At 37.4% G+C, this 17,691-nt stretch overlaps 1 protein-coding gene across 3 annotated transcripts in view; it reads right to left on the minus strand.

Moving 5' to 3' along the window:
• Positions 1 to 1,911: 1,911 nt before the first annotated feature.
• The window catches only part of GDPD1 (glycerophosphodiester phosphodiesterase domain containing 1), a 40,199-nt gene continuing 24,419 nt past the window's right edge, over positions 1,912 to 17,691 (minus strand). The window contains exons 5-10 of one of the 3 annotated variants that reach the window (XM_058560546.1): positions 13,918 to 14,036; positions 13,312 to 13,401; positions 9,014 to 9,147; positions 5,962 to 6,021; positions 3,955 to 4,006; positions 2,013 to 3,541 (exon numbers count right to left, since the gene is read on the minus strand). In XM_058560546.1, the coding sequence (XP_058416529.1) occupies positions 3,419 to 3,541; positions 3,955 to 4,006; positions 5,962 to 6,021; positions 9,014 to 9,147; positions 13,312 to 13,401; positions 13,918 to 14,036 (578 nt within the window). In that variant the 3' untranslated portion in view covers positions 2,013 to 3,418. Of the gene's footprint in view, positions 3,542 to 3,954; positions 4,007 to 5,961; positions 6,022 to 9,013; positions 9,148 to 13,311; positions 13,402 to 13,917; positions 14,037 to 17,691 lie in introns of all 3 variants that reach the window. The other 2 variants (XM_058560548.1, XM_058560547.1) reach the window with 2 other exon arrangements.

Raw genomic sequence — 17,691 nt, forward strand, 5'->3', positions numbered from 1 at the left:
CTCCTCTTTTTGCTGAGGAAGACCAGCTCTGAGCTAACATCTATTGCCAATCCTCCTCCTTTTTTTTTTCCCCCAAAGCCCTAGTAGATAGTTGTATGTCATAGTTGCACATCCTTCTAGTTGCTGTATGTGGGACGTGGCCTCAGCATGGCCGGAGAATCAGTGCATTGATGCACGCCCGGGATCCGAACCTGGGCCGCCAGTAGCGGAGCGCACGCACTTAACTGCTAAGCCACAGGGCCGGCCCTGACCGCTTTAGTTTTTTTGTTTTTGTTTTTTTGTGAGAAAGATCAGCCCTGAGCTAACATTGATGCTAGTCCTCCTCTTTTTGCTGAGGAAGACTGGCCCTGAGCCAACATCCATTGCCAATCCTCCTTCCCCCCCCCTCCAAAGCCCCAGTAGATAGCTGTATGTCATAGCTGCACATCCTTCTAGTTGCTGTATGTGGGACGTGGCCTCAGCATGGCCGGAGAAGCGGTGCATCTGTGCACACCTGGGATCCGAACCCGGGCCGCCAGCAGTGGAGCACGCGCACTTAACTGCTAAGCCACGGGGCCAGCCCTGACCGCTTTAGTTTTGATCCTGTTTTGGTGCCTGGTCTCAGACTGGTATTTACATTTTTTTTCCTTTTGGTACTGAAATGATTATGTCACATAATTGCCTAGCAGTTTGGCTCTTGTTTTTAATGTCTTGAGTTTAGCCACCTACTTAAGACATACAATTTTCAATTCAAAACAAATTCTTCAACCTGGCAATCATGGCTTCCCTTCAATTGGCACTCTTATCTACAGCAGATTTTCTTTTTTCTTTTTTTTTGCTGAGGAAGATTTGCCCTGAGCTAACATCCACTGCCAATCTTCCTCTTTTTTTGTACTTGGGCCGCCACCACCGCATGGCCACTGACAGACAAGTGGTGTAGGTCCATGCCCGGGAACCGAACCTGGGCCACCGAAGTGGAGCATGCCGAACTTAACCACTAGGCCACCAGGGCTGGCCCAGATTCTCTCAACTATTTTTTTTTCTAATGCACCTTTCCAGGGCCACCATGTTGCACAACTCTAAGCAGAATCATTTACATGGTATTCTATGTTAATGGTTTCCCATACTAGAACATATTATGATTTATGTTTTATGTTCTCTTTTCCCAACCCACTGCAAGCATTTTTTTCTTCAAAGTTGTGGCTACTAGATGCCCACCTGTAGTCAGAGCCTCACCCCAATTTCTAGAACTAGCCCTGGCCAGAAATGAGAGGTTTAATAGCTCATGACTTTCTAAACATCTTTACCATACTAGGTACTTTATCTCCTACTGGTTGACACAAAATAATTGCTGGCCCTATAATGTGAACTGCTCTGAATCATAACCGAGCAAAAAAATTTTTTTTAACTTTATTTATTTATTTATTTTTTGTGAGGAAGATCAGCCCTGAGCTAACATCTGCCAATCCTCCTCTTTTTGCTGAGGAAGACTGGCCCTGGGCTAACATCTGTGCCCATCTTCCTCCACTTTATATGGGATACTGCCACAGCATGGCTTGACAAGCGGTGCAACGGTGTGCGCCCGGGGTTCCGAACCGGCGAACCCCAGGCCACTGCAGCGGAGCGTGCACACTTAACCACTTGTGCCACTGGGCTGGCCCCATAACCGAGCAAAATTTAAAAAGAAGAAAAAACAAAAAGAATTATATCAAAGATGATCCAAATGGTCCCTAGCAACTATAACCATAAATTGTAATAAGTGAAATGAAAATGACTGATTTAATGGATTATTTGCCCAAGTTATTTGTTCAAATGCCAAGAAGCAACTTCTTTACCATAAAAGCGTTTTTATATTGTCTTTTCCTTACTCTAAAGAGAAATCTCAGGTGTGTTTACTCATACTAACAATTTATTAAATTCTGCAAAAAAAAAATCTATAAAGCATATTTGGAATGACAACTGCAAAAAACAATGAAGAACCCTTATTTTGTTCTTGGAAAACTTTATTTCAGTTTGAACAAAAAAGCAAAGGTTATTTATGTCATCCAGGGACAGGTGGAAGCGTACGATCATCCTTCACAGCTGTTAGCGGGCAAACTTCAAATGAGAAATGTAATCTAGGTAAAAGACACATTATTTCAAATCACATGTACCTCCCAAAGAGAATAAAAAATTAGTCAAAAAGATTAAAAGAGAGTTACATGAAGTCACATTAGAAAAGCTGAGAGAGGGGCCGGCCCGTAGTGTAGCGGTTAAGTGCTCGCGCTCCACTGCTGGCGGCCCGGGTTTGGATCCCAGGTGCACACAGACACACCGCTTGTCAGGCCATGCTGTGGCGGCGTCCCACATAAAGTGGAGGAAGATCGGCTAGGATGTTAGCTCAGGGCCAGTCTTCCTCAGCAAAAAAAAGGAGGATTGGCATGGATGTTAGCTCAGGGCTGATCTTCCTCATAAAAAAAAAAAAAGAAAAAAGAAAAGCTGAGAGAGTGATGTCTAATGCTTTGGGAAATTGTGTTTCTACTTAATATTCAGAAGAATAAATTCTTAAAGATCACGAATAGGTGCTTTATACTATAAATATTAGAAATAATACGCATTTTCATCAGTTTCATATGATTATCAGGATTCAAGATATTATTTAAAATCCTAGACATAAGCCCAAACAGTTAGTCATTGCCAAAAATGGAAAATTTACATTTCTTTAGAGGAAACATAAAAGTATGACTATTTAGATCTTGTCTCAATGTACAATTGATAAGTCCAATCAATGTTTACAAAAAAAAAGACATGGTAGCATTGTTACACACCTGAAAAAGATTCCAAATAGAATGTCTCCATAAACAATAGCAACCAAGAAATCTAATTCAGTCTACAGATTTTATTTCTGATCAAGTAATAAACTTTTAATTATTCCTTTGAGTCTGCCTTTTGCTAACACTGTACAACTTGTCAGATAACTACATCACTGATTTCCAAGCTCTCCTTCCATTGTATTTTTCCCATTTAACTAAGATGTACCTAGAAATAATGAGACAACTCGTAACAGCTGTACTGGCCTTCAATAATTTTGTTTTGCTAATTAGTTGATCTTATTTCAGTGAAGGCCAACGTCAAATTTATCTAATAGTCTTTGATTTCAGAATTACTTATAATAGAATACTGCATCATATATAGAAATCTTGATCAATAATCTTCTACTTACATCTCATAACCAATTACCTTTCTAAACAATTTACAAATGTAAAATATGCAATATTGTTTAAAATAAATATACAATATATAATTTCTACATTCTCAGACAGGTTTAAAAATGAGGTAATAAAAACTTAACTGATTGAACCTTTTACCATTCTGGAAATGGCTTAGGGAAATGACGGTGAAATTTTTTTTTCTTAGGTCCTTTCATGTTTTCTTTAAATGTTTCCGAGTACCTCCTTTTCTATGCTGAAATATTATGTAAAAAATCCTTAAGCTTTGTTGGATAGTCTGTCATCACCCCAGTTGCTCCCAAATCAAAAGCTCTTTTGTATTCTTGTTCTTCATTTAATACCCAAATATACACCTGAAAATTAGAAGCATAAGAAATATGAGAAGAAAAGATAAAATAGAATATTATTTTTATAATAGCATTTATCCACTACAATCTCAACACACTTAAAACTAACCTTTAAAAATTGCCATTTTAAGAAATCATTGAACACTTTAAAAAACTTCCACTTTGCTCATTAAGTACGCACTGTCCCACCCCTCTGGCTTCAGCTATTCTTACCTACACTTAATTGGACTATAGCTACTGAAATGCCAGTGGTTTCTTGTGAACTGTAAGGCAGAGCCTAAGACTTTCATACGTGAACCAGTAAAACAGCATCATCAGAGTTGGGACCAAATTAAGTCAGTTAAGAGTTCCTGCCCTCCACACGAGTGTTAAATTAATAAACTGTACTGTTTCCAAAACACATCATTTCAGAAACTTACCTGAATGCCTCGGGCAGTGAGGTGGTCAAACAAAGCTTTTCTCATTAGTAAACTAGAAAAGAAAAGCAGAATAGATTTAGGTACGTCTTAGCCCTAAAAAAAGGACTAAAGTTAGTCCTTAGTCTTAATTTAGTCAATTTAGAGTTTATAACTCCCTTTTGTGTGTGTGTGTGAGGAAGATGAGCCCTGAGCTAACACCCGATGCCAATCCTCCTCTTTTTGCTGAGGAAGATTGGCCCTGGGCTAACATCCGTGCCCATCTTTCTCTACTGTATATGGGATGCCGCCACAGCAGTGCATCGGTGCGCACCCAGGATCCCAACCCGAGAACTCCAGGCCTGCGCAGCGGAGCGGGCACACTTAACTGCTTGTGCTATTGGGCGGCCCCCTAGAGTTTATAATTCCTAGTTGAATTTAATCCCAATGCTTCAGCAACACACGCAATGGCCTCAAGTAATAATAGCTGCTGTGGATGCATTTACATCTTAACTGCTGGATCTCCTTTCACTGCAGGCTGCTTACCGGTAGACAACCAGAACCGTTTTTCACTCCTTGCTGCCACTAGATCCTCAGGAAACCCATTCTTATTGAGGCAGCTCAATGAAGAAGAGGCTTCCTCATTTTCCCTGCTGGCACCATAATGAGACTGAGAAAGAGCTGGGAAGTCTGCGTTCCTAACTTTCCAAGTTAAAATAAGGCAGCAAACTTGGGTCAAGTTCTATAACATCATAGTTCATTTACATAATGGTTGGTCTTTTGTGAGCTATCTTAGAAATCTAATGTCCATTAATTACACTATCCTATATATAGGAAAAAAACCTTTTACTTTATTTTTTAGTTCCAAATAACTGACTTAAAAGTGAACTTTTATTTTATTATATTTTTGTGTGTGTGAGAGGAAAATCAGCCCTGAGCTAACATCTGCCAATCCACCTCTCTTTGCTGAGGAAGACTGGCCCTGGTCTAACATCCATGCCCATCTTCCTCTACTTTATATGGGATGCTGCCACAGCATGGCTTGACAAGCGGTGCATCAGTCCACACCCAGGATCCGAACCTGCCAACCCCGGGCTGCCATAGCAGAGCGTGTGAACTTAACCGCTACGCCACTGGGCCTGCCCCCAAAAGTGAACTTTTAGAATACAAATCACTTGAGCAAAATGGGAACTAATTGTACTGGAAAGTTATACATATTTTTTCTATTCTGTTTATGTCTATTAGAATGATTAAATAACAGAAACTAAAAATTTTATGCATTTAACACCAAGTAACCATGCATCCTTGAAAACCAGAAATTAAATCAGGAATAAAGCAAAAAAGAATAAATCCTGTGGCACAGAGAAAAGATAAAATAGTTTCTGAACTCTTTGAAAGAGGAACTAAGTAATAAAAGGTTGTGATTTAGGACTATTATTTAAGCATTCAAAATTCCATATTAAAGCAAAATATAGCATAATAACTTTCTGGTTTTTACCCAAAATTAAACTCAACATGTCTTAGAAATTAAGGCATTTTCTTTAAAGTAGATGCCCACTCTATAGATGGGGCTTCATTTCTGCTGTGAAGTCTTGGTGCAGATTTTTCTGAGAAATGTGACATTAGTCAACATACATTTTCACATTTACTGTATTGCTATACAGACTTCTTTTCACCAAGATTTTGACTGCAGGCTAGTGGAAAAGCAAATAAGTAGAAGGGAATGGTTATATATCCCAGCTATGCTACTAACTAGCTAGCTAGCTCCAAGTAACCCATTTAACTTTGCGTGGGTGGGTGCTCTGTTTTCTCCTGAAGTTGGATGAGATTCTCTCTCAAGATTCCTCCTAAGGTTTTGTGACTAGTAATTAAGCTAGTTCTAAATGATTCATACACATCCATTTGTATAGTAGGTGCTCAACATGTCCTTGTTACAAATTACATGTACAAAGCTTGCTCTTAATTATAAGCATAGTATTTAACAGATATAGCTAAAACAATAACTTGTATATCAAGAAACTAAATTCTTACACATCAGAAAGCCAGATGAGAAACTTTTGACTTCTGGACATGGTGTGTGGTTCTCTTAGTCTGAGGCAAAATAAAATTTGAATCATAAAATTAGAAACACAATAATATATCAGTGTGATAAAATAAAACAAGCTCAAAAAACAAAAACAGTCCCTTGCACTTAGTATGTGCTCAAAAAATATTTGTAAAAGGACAAAAATAAATTAAAATAAAGCCCATTTGGGTTGTCTGTTTCCATTGATTTCAAGTTAACTTTTTGCTACCACTATTTAAAGGTAAAGAGAAATAAAACTTATCTTTCCAGAGACCCTGGGCACCCTGGGTACCCGAGTCTCTTCTCTTTTTTGGTGAAGCCTCTTTCTCTTGCTTTGCCTGCTATAATTGAGTATATAGTAGATTCCAACATACAACCGAACTTTACTATAGATTAAAAAATATTTGGGGTAAAAATGAGACTAAGAAAACCCCTAAAAGCACGTTTTTTCTTTCCTTTTCAGTATTTGAAGACCTAGGCCCTGTCCTTTTTAATTTTCCTTCCTACTGAAACAGCATACTTGACTTTTAGACCAATGCTGAGTTCCTTCTCCAATCTCTGATGCCTAAAGCAGCACAACGACCTGTGTCACTAAGTTTGGGTTGTGTCCACAGGAAATCTCTGATGAGTCTCTCTACTATGGAGATTAAGCAGCTTCTTTCTAAATTTAACAGCAGGCAGTGATTTTCATTCTCCCCAGATCTGCATTTCTAGTTTCCATTTGAACTCCCCCGGTCTATATTCTTAGGTTAGTTCTGAGTCTCCGCATTTAAATTCATTTTTTTCTTTCTCTGAATTAAGTTTTTATTAAAAGCTCTCTAAATGAAATCCTTTTCCCCTAACTCCAAGTGGAAAGTCCTGGTTACAATTTCAGGAATCTCAGGGATTTAGTAACTCAAATACTATTCACCTTGTTAAACACAAATTATTATGTCGTCTTAGGAAGTACCCATTGTCTTCCACAAAAAAATATTAAAACTCACATAATATTCTACCTGTGTCTTAATACATAATCACTTTTTTTTGGGGGGGGAAGATTGGCACCACGCTAACATCTGTTGCCAATCTTCCTCTTTTTTCCTTTTTCTCCCCAAAGCCCCAGTACGTAGTTGTACATCACAGTTGTAGAGTTGTAGCTCTTCTACTTGGGATGCCAGCTCAGCATAGCTTGATGAGTGGTGAGTAGGTCTGCACCCAGGATCCCAACCAGCGAACCCTGGGCTGCCAAAGCGGAATGAGAGAACTTAACCGCTATGCCACCAGGCCGGCCCCCATAATCATTTTTTAGAGAAAAGATTAATTCTATGAAGTTTGTTCATATGTCTGCATTTCAATAATATTTGCTTCTAAAAGGAACACATGGAGATAATCCAGAAAGTACAATAGTCCATTCCAGGCCAGAGGAAACCTAACCACTTTAGGAATAAATGGTTAGGAATTATTATTATTATTTTTTCTTTTTTTGTGAGGAAGATCAGCCCTGAGCTAACATCCATGCCAATCCTCCTCTTTTTGCTGAGGAAGACTGGCCCTGAGCTAACATCCATGCCAGTCTTCCTCTACTTTATGTGGGACGCCGCCACAGCATGGCCTGACAAGCGGTGCATTGGTGTGAGCTGAGACCTGAACCTGGGCCACCAGCAGCGGAGCACGCACACTTAACCGCTACGCCATGGGGCCGGCCCAGGAATTATTTTAATCTAGCAAATGAAATGGTTTCTTTGTAGAAAAACTGATTTATGTTGTTTTATCTGAGAAACAGCTACAAAGACTGCTAATGAATATAACTGGAAATTGGTAAAATAAACACGCTCATCACTAAGAAACTCAAACTGGAAAACAAGCACAAAACAGATGCTGAGTTCAAAGGTACTGACTAAATTGTTTTTCTTACATATTTTCTAATGACTAACATTCAGCTTGATTTCTTAAAGTCCTGTTTGGTCTTAAAGTTCTGTTTGGGGATGAAAAAAGTTTTCACGCAGGTGAAATCACATTTAAATGATCTCCCCAGGAGCTCCCAATTCTTTTGTCATGACTCAGAAATCACATTCTAAGCGTGCAGGATTGTGAGATGAAGCTATCTTTCTTCAATAATAATGATAATAAAGATAATTTAACAGTAAAAGCTATCATTTATTGAGTGCTTATTATTTGCCAACGGTTTTATATATTTTTATTTTTGTAGTAAATCAGTGTGTGAAAAGCAAGGCTTTGTACCCAGTAGAGAAATTATGTAAATGAAGTATCTTATATAAACTAACTCTATCCTTTTCTTTCTCCTATCTCCAGAGGTTTTTTGGTTGTGGTGGTAGTGGTGGTTTTTCTGCCTTCATGTATTAATACTAGCAGTGAATTTGGAGTTGAATGGAATTTCAGCTGCGTATAGTTGTCAATGAAGTAGAAAGAAGGGAAGTTGGAGGGCAATTGCTATTAGACGTTAGAATAAAAGAATTATTAAGCTTCAATAGTTAAGCTCGATTCTTTTTACCTGACTTCTGAGTACACAGACACAAAAAGTCATTGTTACTTGAAATGGGTCCAGATTAAATACTTACAATCTTTTCTTATTCATTTTAGAGAATGTGTCTTAATTATATCAAAAAGCATTGTTAATATAGGTCAGCTAATTAAACATGGAAATAACTATAGCAACTTAATCTTGTTCTATTTTTTGTTTTTTTTTTGTGAGAAAGATTAGCCCTGGGCTAACATCTGTTGCCAATCCTCCTCTTTTTGCTGAGGAAGATTGGCCTTGGGCTAACATCCATGCCCATCTTCCTCTACTTTATACGGGATGCAGCCACAGCATGGCTTAACAAGTGGCGGGTCGGTGCACGCCTGGATCCGAACCTGTGAACCCCAGGCCGCCACAGCAGAGCGTGCGCACTTAACCACTATGCCACCGGGCTGGCCCCTATAGCAATCTATTCTTTATCACTGATATTGATATATTAATGAGCCTTTATCTTAGTCCTCCTGTTATTGATAATTGATGAAAACAGGGTAATCACTTACTTCAATACGATAGAAGGCATTGGGATTTCAAAAAACTGTTCTCGAATGGGCACAAAGGGCAAGAGGCCAGTGAAGAACAGGCCAAGAATGAGCAGAACACGTTGTAGACTGAAGAGTATAGGAATATCCGAATTCTAAAAGACACAAACAATATTATATGTTACTTTACACCGTTCAAATAAAGAGGATTTCCTCAAAATTTCCCAAGACTGTCTCTTGACATCTATTAAAAGCATTCCTTGAATTATCAATATCCACTTCCAGACACATCACACTTAGAAATGGCATCAGGATCTATCTTGGAGCACCACAATGTTAACTGATAATACTCAAGTTTCTCTATTCCCTGCTCTCTGCTTTTACTGCACCACTCTGTCTGTTGGTGATAGTTGATAGTGCTTATCACAAGAGATTAAACATACTGAATCTAACGAAACAAGATAAAGAAATGAAGATATGAAATATTCAGTAAACTTACTCCTGTTTATATATAAGATATAGTTATATATTTGTTAAACAGGATATGATATAGGTATGAATATCTAGAGATACATACTAATACTGTTGCAAATATGTCATCATTTAGCTACGTTATGGATCAAATATAAATTAAGGTTTTGTAAGCTGGTCCAAGAATCTAACCACCATTTTAAGTTCATATTGGAAAATGTGTTCAAGATCCCCAAACCCTTAGAATGCAAGCCTCATATATATATGAACTCTTTTCATCTTGTAAAACTGAAACTCTATACTGTACCCATTAAACAACTCCCCATACCCTCTCTCCCTAGCCCCTCCTATATTTTTGTCTTTAAAACAAATAAAAATTATGATAAATTTGAATTTTTCTGTACGAAAATAATATATTGAAAAAATCATGCAAAAAAGTAATTTATTTTAAACATTAGCTCTAAATTACCACTTCTTTATTTAAAAAAATACAGAGTAAATAAGTTTGAAGATTTCTTTTGCCCTATGTTCACATGCTGCTTTGTAATATTTTCAGTTTATTTGTATACAGATGTTTCAGCTGCTACACAATATACAAGTCCCCTGCAAATTCATACACCAAGAATAACAGAGTTTATGGGAAAAACAGGGTTAGGGGCTGATCCTCAAAACTTACACAACTTTAGAACCAGAGAACTAAAAACAATAATTGGTACTTCTGGAGAGTCATGCAAGGGCGGGGAGTGGTATGCTGGCATACCACTGGCATAACAACTGGTTGTACCCCACATCTTTTAAATTAGAATATCTGGAATGGGACACACATATCAGTATTTTTTGAAAGTGTTCAGGTAATTGCAACATATAGCCAAGGTTAAGAGCCATTGCTTTAAGTAGGAATGAATAAAAACTGAGAATAAGTGCCACGTTTTCCCATGTGTGCCCCACTTTCTTTTATTTTTTTAGTTTCTAGCATCTGAGAAAGGTAAAATTAAAATTCTTATAAATCATACTTTAAGAACTGTAGGGGCCGGCCCCGTGGCATAGCGGTTCAGTGCACGCGCTCCACTGCTGGCGGCCCGGGTTTGGATCCCGGGCGCACACCGAGGCACCGCTTGTCAGGCCATGCTGTGGCGGCGTCCCACATAAAGTGGAGGAAGATGGGCACAGATGTTAGCCCACGGCCAGTCTTCTTTTGCAAAAAGAGGAGGATTGGCATGGATGTTAGCTCAGGGCTGATCTTCCTCACACACACAAAAAAAAACTGTAAAAGATGCATGACTTAATTATACCGCATGTTCATAATATGAATGACAAATACTATTGAGACATTCTTACCATGATGTTTGAAAATTACTGCTGAAAGTTTTGGAGTTTTTAAATTCTAAAATGACAGAGAGCCAGAGGCTTCTAGAAAGATATGTGAATCAAGGGAAACGTTCTATGATTCTGGGCCAAAAATGAACTTTTTATTTTGAAATAATTATAGATTCACAGGAAGTTGTAAAAACATAGTAGAGTTCTGTATACCCTTAACCCAGCTGCCCTAAATGGACATCTGATGTAAAAAGACATAACAAAACCAGAAACTGATATTGATACACTACTGTTAATTAGACTATACACCCTATTCAGTTTTCACCATTTTTTTTTTTTTTTATAATTTTATTTATTTATTTTCCTCCAAAGCCCCAGTAGATAGTTGTATGTCATAGCTGCACATCCTTCTAGTTGCTGTATGTGGGACGCGGCCTCAGCATGGCCGGAGAAGCGGTGTGAGGGTGCGTGCCCGGGATCCGAACCTGGGCCGCCAGTAGCGGAATGCGCACACTTAACCGCTAAGCCACGGGGCCTTCACCATTTTTTTAACCTGCATTCATTTGTGCATGTTCAATGCAATTTTAACCTATGTATAGATTTGTGTAACCACCACCATAGTCAAGATACACAACAGTTCCATCACCATACAAGAACTCCCTCGCGCTACCTCTTAGTATTTGCACCCATTCTCTACCCCACTCCCAGTCCTTGTCCCCTGGCAGCCACTAATCTGCTCTTCATGTCTATAGTATTGAGAAAATTATATAAATGCAATCATATAGTATGTAACCTTTTGAGGTTAATTTTTTTCACTAAGCAAAATGTCTTCAAGGAACATCCAGGTGTTGCATAGATCAATAGTTCATTCCCTTTCATTGCTGAATAGTATTACATTATATGGATGTATCAGTTTGTTCAGCCATTTACTCATTGAAGGGCATTTGAGTTGTTCATAGTATTTCGCTATTATGAATAAAGCTGCTATAAACATTCATGTACAGGTTTTTGTGTGTATAGTTTTCATTTTTCTGAGATAAATGCCTAAGAGTGAGATTGCTGGTTAATACAGTAAGTGTATGTTTAGTTTTGTAAGAAACTACCCAACTAATTAAGAGAATGGCTGTACTATTTTACATTCCCACCAGCAATGTATGAGAGATCCAGTTTCTCATCTTCAGCCTTTGCTATTATCAGTAATTTTTATTTGAAAAAAATTTGGAGCCGGCCTGGTGGCATAGTGGTTAAGTTTGCGCGCTCCACTTCAGCGGCCCGGGGTTCGTAGGTTTGGATCCCAGGCACAGACCTTCACACTGCATATCAAGCCATGCTGTGGCAGCATCCCACACACAAAATAGAGAAAGGTTGGCAGAGATATTAGCTCAGGGACAATCTTCCTTAAGTAAAAGAGGAAGATTGGCAACAGATGTTAGCTCAGGGCCAATCTTCCTCACACACACACAAAAATTTTTGAATGATGTACAAAGATCAGCAGGTCATGAGGCCTCCAGTATATTATCTCCCTCTTAATGACATGTGAAAATACCACCAGACAATGATTAGTTAAGGAAAAGTCTTAGTCCTAAATTCTTAGGAATCTGAAGCCATTCAGCCCAGTGATTACTCTGTTCTCTCCTTTTGTACACAAACTACCTTGGGATCTCACAGAGCCTGCTGCGCATAAATAAAACTCACTTGCCTTTATGAGGGTCTGAACTGTACTTTTAATTTTGGTGCTGATCTTGGATCTATGTTTTTGCCTTCTTTGCTAGGAAGGAAGGCCTTCCCAAAAGAATTCTTTGTATTTTAGAATTGCTACTTCTGTCATGATATTTCTTCTGCACGATCACTAATATTCTGAAAAAGATGCTTCAATGCTTAAGTTTTTTAACATTTTGAATTTCAAATTTCTCTTAGCTGACTATATAGCTAAACTTGCTTATAGAGGCTTAGCATGCCATTTCAAAATATATCAAATTAATTTTTTATAGATATATTTTCTTCAAACAGAAAAATTTCAGTGAGTGGATGGCTCTACTTTTATATACTACCTGATAATCATGATCTTGGCTTAATTTCTATTTGGGAGGTAGGGTAAAGAGAAGCTTGAGCTATATATAGATCAAAGGACTAAATACTTTCCTCAATTCAAAGTTACACAAAAAATTTCAATTACCTAACAAAAAACAGACATTAAAAGATACGAATCATATTTTGTTTTATAACGTACATAATAAAATGTTGGTAAACAACTAATATTAGCATGTGAAAATAATAATTCTCTGAGCCAGTCCAATTATATTGAACTTAAATTGTAAGGTCTGTTATCTCTATTAAATCCATTATCTATAAATCTGTTATCTCTATTAGTAAACTTCTGGTTAGTTGCTTCCACCCAATACCATCTGTCTTTGTATCAAGGCTATGAAATAAGATGATTTGAAGAAATTATTACTGTAATAACTTAACTTTTATAGATATACAACAACAACAAGAAAGATAGATCATTCTGTATCATTTTTAAAGCTTACCTCTTTGTAGCACTTTTCTACAATTTCATAACTGGCATTACCCCACACTGTTATGTGTTCTCGTCTGTACAGCTTTACCAACTCTGAAACCTACATGTAAAAATTCACAAGTTTATGCATGTGCCTATTTGTAAAGCTACTTACATTATTTCACTTAAAAAATGGATTACAATTGACTATCTGCCAGTGAATAGTATAAAATTTTGGAAGAACCAATACAAAAATTCAGATTATTTTATAAAGTATAAGAAATTACTTACATTTTACCATTATACGATTGAGCTAAGAGAATACAGCTACTTAGTAATTTGACATTAACTACAAATGAAACAAGTTAAACTAGAAGAAGTTAATTATATAAATGCCAGAATGATTGGTTCACATGAGCTCACTTTTATCCATGACTCAGACATGACAACTCACTCTGAAAATAGGCTTTCTCACAGTAAAGTGATCTCTTCTACCAGGGCATTATTTAAAACAATACTGATCCCCAGCGTATCACTTTTCCTTGAACGTTATCAATCTATGCAGTCACCTACTCTAGCCTTATTTAGTTTGTGAAATGGGATGCAACACACCCAGAGGAGGCAATGCCTTAAATACCTTCTTAATCAGCACATTGTTGTTGACTTTGATATCGATGTTAATGGGAGTGTTAGGAAAGGCCTCAAAAACTTCCTTCAGTAATGGAATTCGGTTATCTTTTCCTTCACATTGGCATGCTGAGAAAGCAAGATTTTTAAAGGTATTTTTAAAAGATAACTTTTACCTTTTTGATGATTAGAAAAGTTATAGTATGTATTCATAATAGGACATTTACAAAATGATGAAAAGTATAAAGAAGAAAAGAAAAATGATCTAAAATCCAACAACTTAGATATGACCATTGTGACCATTTGGTGTACTTTCTCTATTCTTTTTTTTCCTATGCATAATTTAATAGAGTTATAATATACTGTACCTACAGATTTTAACCTGATCTTTTTACATAAAGAAAAATAAATATTGCATGTAATACACTGTATTTATAATTATGATTTAAATTTTTTTCATTCAACTTTTTGCGATAAATGTAGATTCACATGTAGTTGTAAGAAAAATACAGAGATCTGTGCACCCTTTGCCCAGATTCCCCAATGTAAAACTTGCAAAACTATAGTACAATATCATAACCATGACATTGACATTGGTATAATCCACTGATCTTATTCTATAATTATTATTTTTAAATGTTTTCAAATATTCCATTGAGTAGCTATACAACAATTTAATTATTTTAATTTAACCATTCCCCCCAAAGTGTAGCAGAATTTGCCACTCCAAAATATACCACTTTGGCATAAGGATTATTTTGAACTGAAGGTAATTGAAAAGCAGATACAAGAAAAGTTCTCTGCCCTCCCCCTATTTGCCTAAAAATAAGATTTAAATTTGTACAAATATTAATCCCCAACAACCCTAGACCAGCACCAGAGGACTCCACATAACAAACTACTGACTAGCCTTTATCTTCCATTATTCCCCCATATATTTACCGTCCCACAATTTACCATCTTAGAAACTCAAAGACCTTTCCCTTTGTCTTGTCACTTCTCTGAAAATTTACTGGTTTTTTTTGTTAATATATTACATAAACTCAAGTTCTAGCTACCCCTTTGAGTTACTCATCCCTGAGTTTCTCCCATGAGTTGTTGTTAGCTCCGTGGAGTCGATTCCAACTCCTAGTAACCCTCCGTACAGAAGAGCAGAACCCTGTCCAGTCTTTTTGCACCATCCTCTCACCTTCCTGCACTATTACCACAAAATGCTCCGCTGCTACGGCCAATTTTTTTGGAAGTGGGTGGTCAGGTCCTTCTTCCTAGTTTGTCTTAGTCTGGAACTCCACTAAAACCTGTCCACCCCGGGTGACCCTGCTGGTATTTGAAATTTCAGCAGCATAGCTTTCAGCATCACAGCAACACGGAGCCATCACAGTATGACAATGACAGACAAGTGGTGTGGTTCCCTGCCCAGGCCTCGGCAGTGAGAGCACCAAATCTTAACCACTGGATCACCAGGGCAGCGTAGCGCTATTTAAATTAAAATTAAATAAAATTAAAAATTTTATTTCCTCAGGTGTACTAGCCATATTTCAAGTGCTCAATAGTCACATTGGCTATTGACTATTGTATTGGACAGTGCAAATATAGACCATTTCTATCACTACAGAAATTTCTATTTAGACAGTGCTATTCTTTTTTTTTTTTTTTATAATTTTATTTATTTATTTATTTTTCCCCCAAAGCCCCAGTAGATAGTTGCATGTCATAGCTGCATATCCTTCTAGTTGCTGTACGTGGGACGCGGCCTCAGCATGGCCAGAGAAGTGGTGCGTCGGTGCACGCCCGGGATCCAAACCCGGGCCGCCAGCAGCAGAGCGCACACACTTAACCGCTAAGCCACAGGGCCGGCCCACTAGACAGTGCTATTCTAGTGAGGCAAAAATTTTGTTCGCTTGTTAAGTGTGGAAAAATTAATTTAGCAGTCAAAAGAATTGCCATGGGCCATAGCTAATCATATCCAAGTAAGATGTATGCAACTTAGAAAAAGGTCAAACAGACAAAACTAACGTTGGAACAGCAAAATACTACACTACACAAAGAAGAGTAATATTGCATCTAATAGTGGAGGAAACAAGGAAAATAAGTGTACTAATAAAAAAAATGTGTGCTAAAGTGATGTGAAGATATTAAAATTGGATGCCTCAGCCAGCACAGAATGTAGAAAAAGAGTTAGAGAAAGAAGTTTGTCCCCAGTATTGTTCCGGGCAGAGGATAATCAGCTGGGAAATACTACAAAAAGAGAAAGAGGAAAGTAACAGGAAAACAAGAATCATAGGCAAAGAGTATGCCACAGGATGTGTTGGGTGGAGGAATGAGTAAAGCAGCCTCCACAGCATGCTAGAACTTTAAAACTGATCATTACAGTCAACTCCAGACCATCCAAATCTATTTTCCATGAAAAAAGGCTACTTTCAAGTAAGCAAGATAGATAATAACAAACGCTTTGGTTAACACATTTTTATGTTCCTGATTTACATTTACTTTTTAATGTAGCCTGTGGCACATCAAAGCACCTTTTAAAAGAAAACACTTAATTCTTCTCCAGTAAAGTTATGAACCACAAAGAAAGCAAGTGGCCTGAAATATGTATTATTTCATACATATTACATATTCGTACATTCATATATACATACATACAATATTACATATTATATTCATACATACATACACACATATTTCATTATTATTCCTCTGAGATTTGATAGTCTGTCTCCAGCATTTAAAGAAAAGCAAGCAAGAGTTCAGAGCAGAATAGGATAGAAAAAAACTGAACAATGTTTTGCCTAATGTGAGTCAAGTTTTTACAGTACTATATTAGTTTGTTTCAAATGCAGTAAACTTTACATTTGAGGCACAGCGTTAGGTTAATTATGATATGAGTTGAATGCAATATGAGCAAAAGTTCATTATTATTTACAGTTGTCTGAAACTTGAGAGTACATGGCATTGCTATTAATCAGGCATCTGAAGAGACTTCAAATAAAGAGGCAGTATGTTGTAGCTGAACACTGTGTGGTACGGAGGAGATCTAGTTTCAAGTCCTAGCTCTGTCATTTACTTGTCATCGGACTTTAATCAAGTTAATTGACATCTTTAGGTCTCAATTTCCTTTTCTATAACAGGATAAGATAGGATTAAATGGTCTCAAAGGTCTGTTCACATTCAAAAGTCTTATGACTTTACGAGGGAGGTATAAAACCAGAAGAAAATTTAAAATATTTTTTCTCAAAGGATCTTTTAATCTTTGTGAGGCTTTGGCTTTGCTCTACAAAGGGAAAAATAGGAAAAACTTCACGTTATGAAATTTTCTTAACCTTCACAAGTCCACAATTGACATAAATATTAGAATAATTCAGCAAGTATAATCCTATTAATTATAAGAATGAAAAAACTGTTTCCTCAAACCAAACTTGCCTGGAAGGCAAGATCTAACAAACATCAGTGCTAAACATCCCTTAGAGATAGCTAATTTAAACAATTTTCTTATGTTTATTTGGCTTTCTAAAATTTCCCAATCAAGGAGAAATTACACTGGCTAATTTTAAATCAGTTCATAGAGCAATTACAGCTCTTTTTGTGTATGTGAGGAAGATTAGCCCTGAGCTAACATCTGTTGCCAATCCTCCTCTTTTTTTTTTTTTTGCTGAGGAAGATTGGCCCTGGGCTAACATCTGTGCCCATCTTCCCCTACTTTATATGTGGGATGCCTGCCACAGCATGGCTTGATGAGCAGTGCGTAGGTCCGCGCCCGGGATCCAAACCTGTGAACCACGGG

This window comes from Diceros bicornis, chromosome 18 (genome assembly GCF_020826845.1).
Source record: "Diceros bicornis minor isolate mBicDic1 chromosome 18, mDicBic1.mat.cur, whole genome shotgun sequence".
NCBI lineage: Eukaryota > Metazoa > Chordata > Mammalia > Perissodactyla > Rhinocerotidae > Diceros > Diceros bicornis.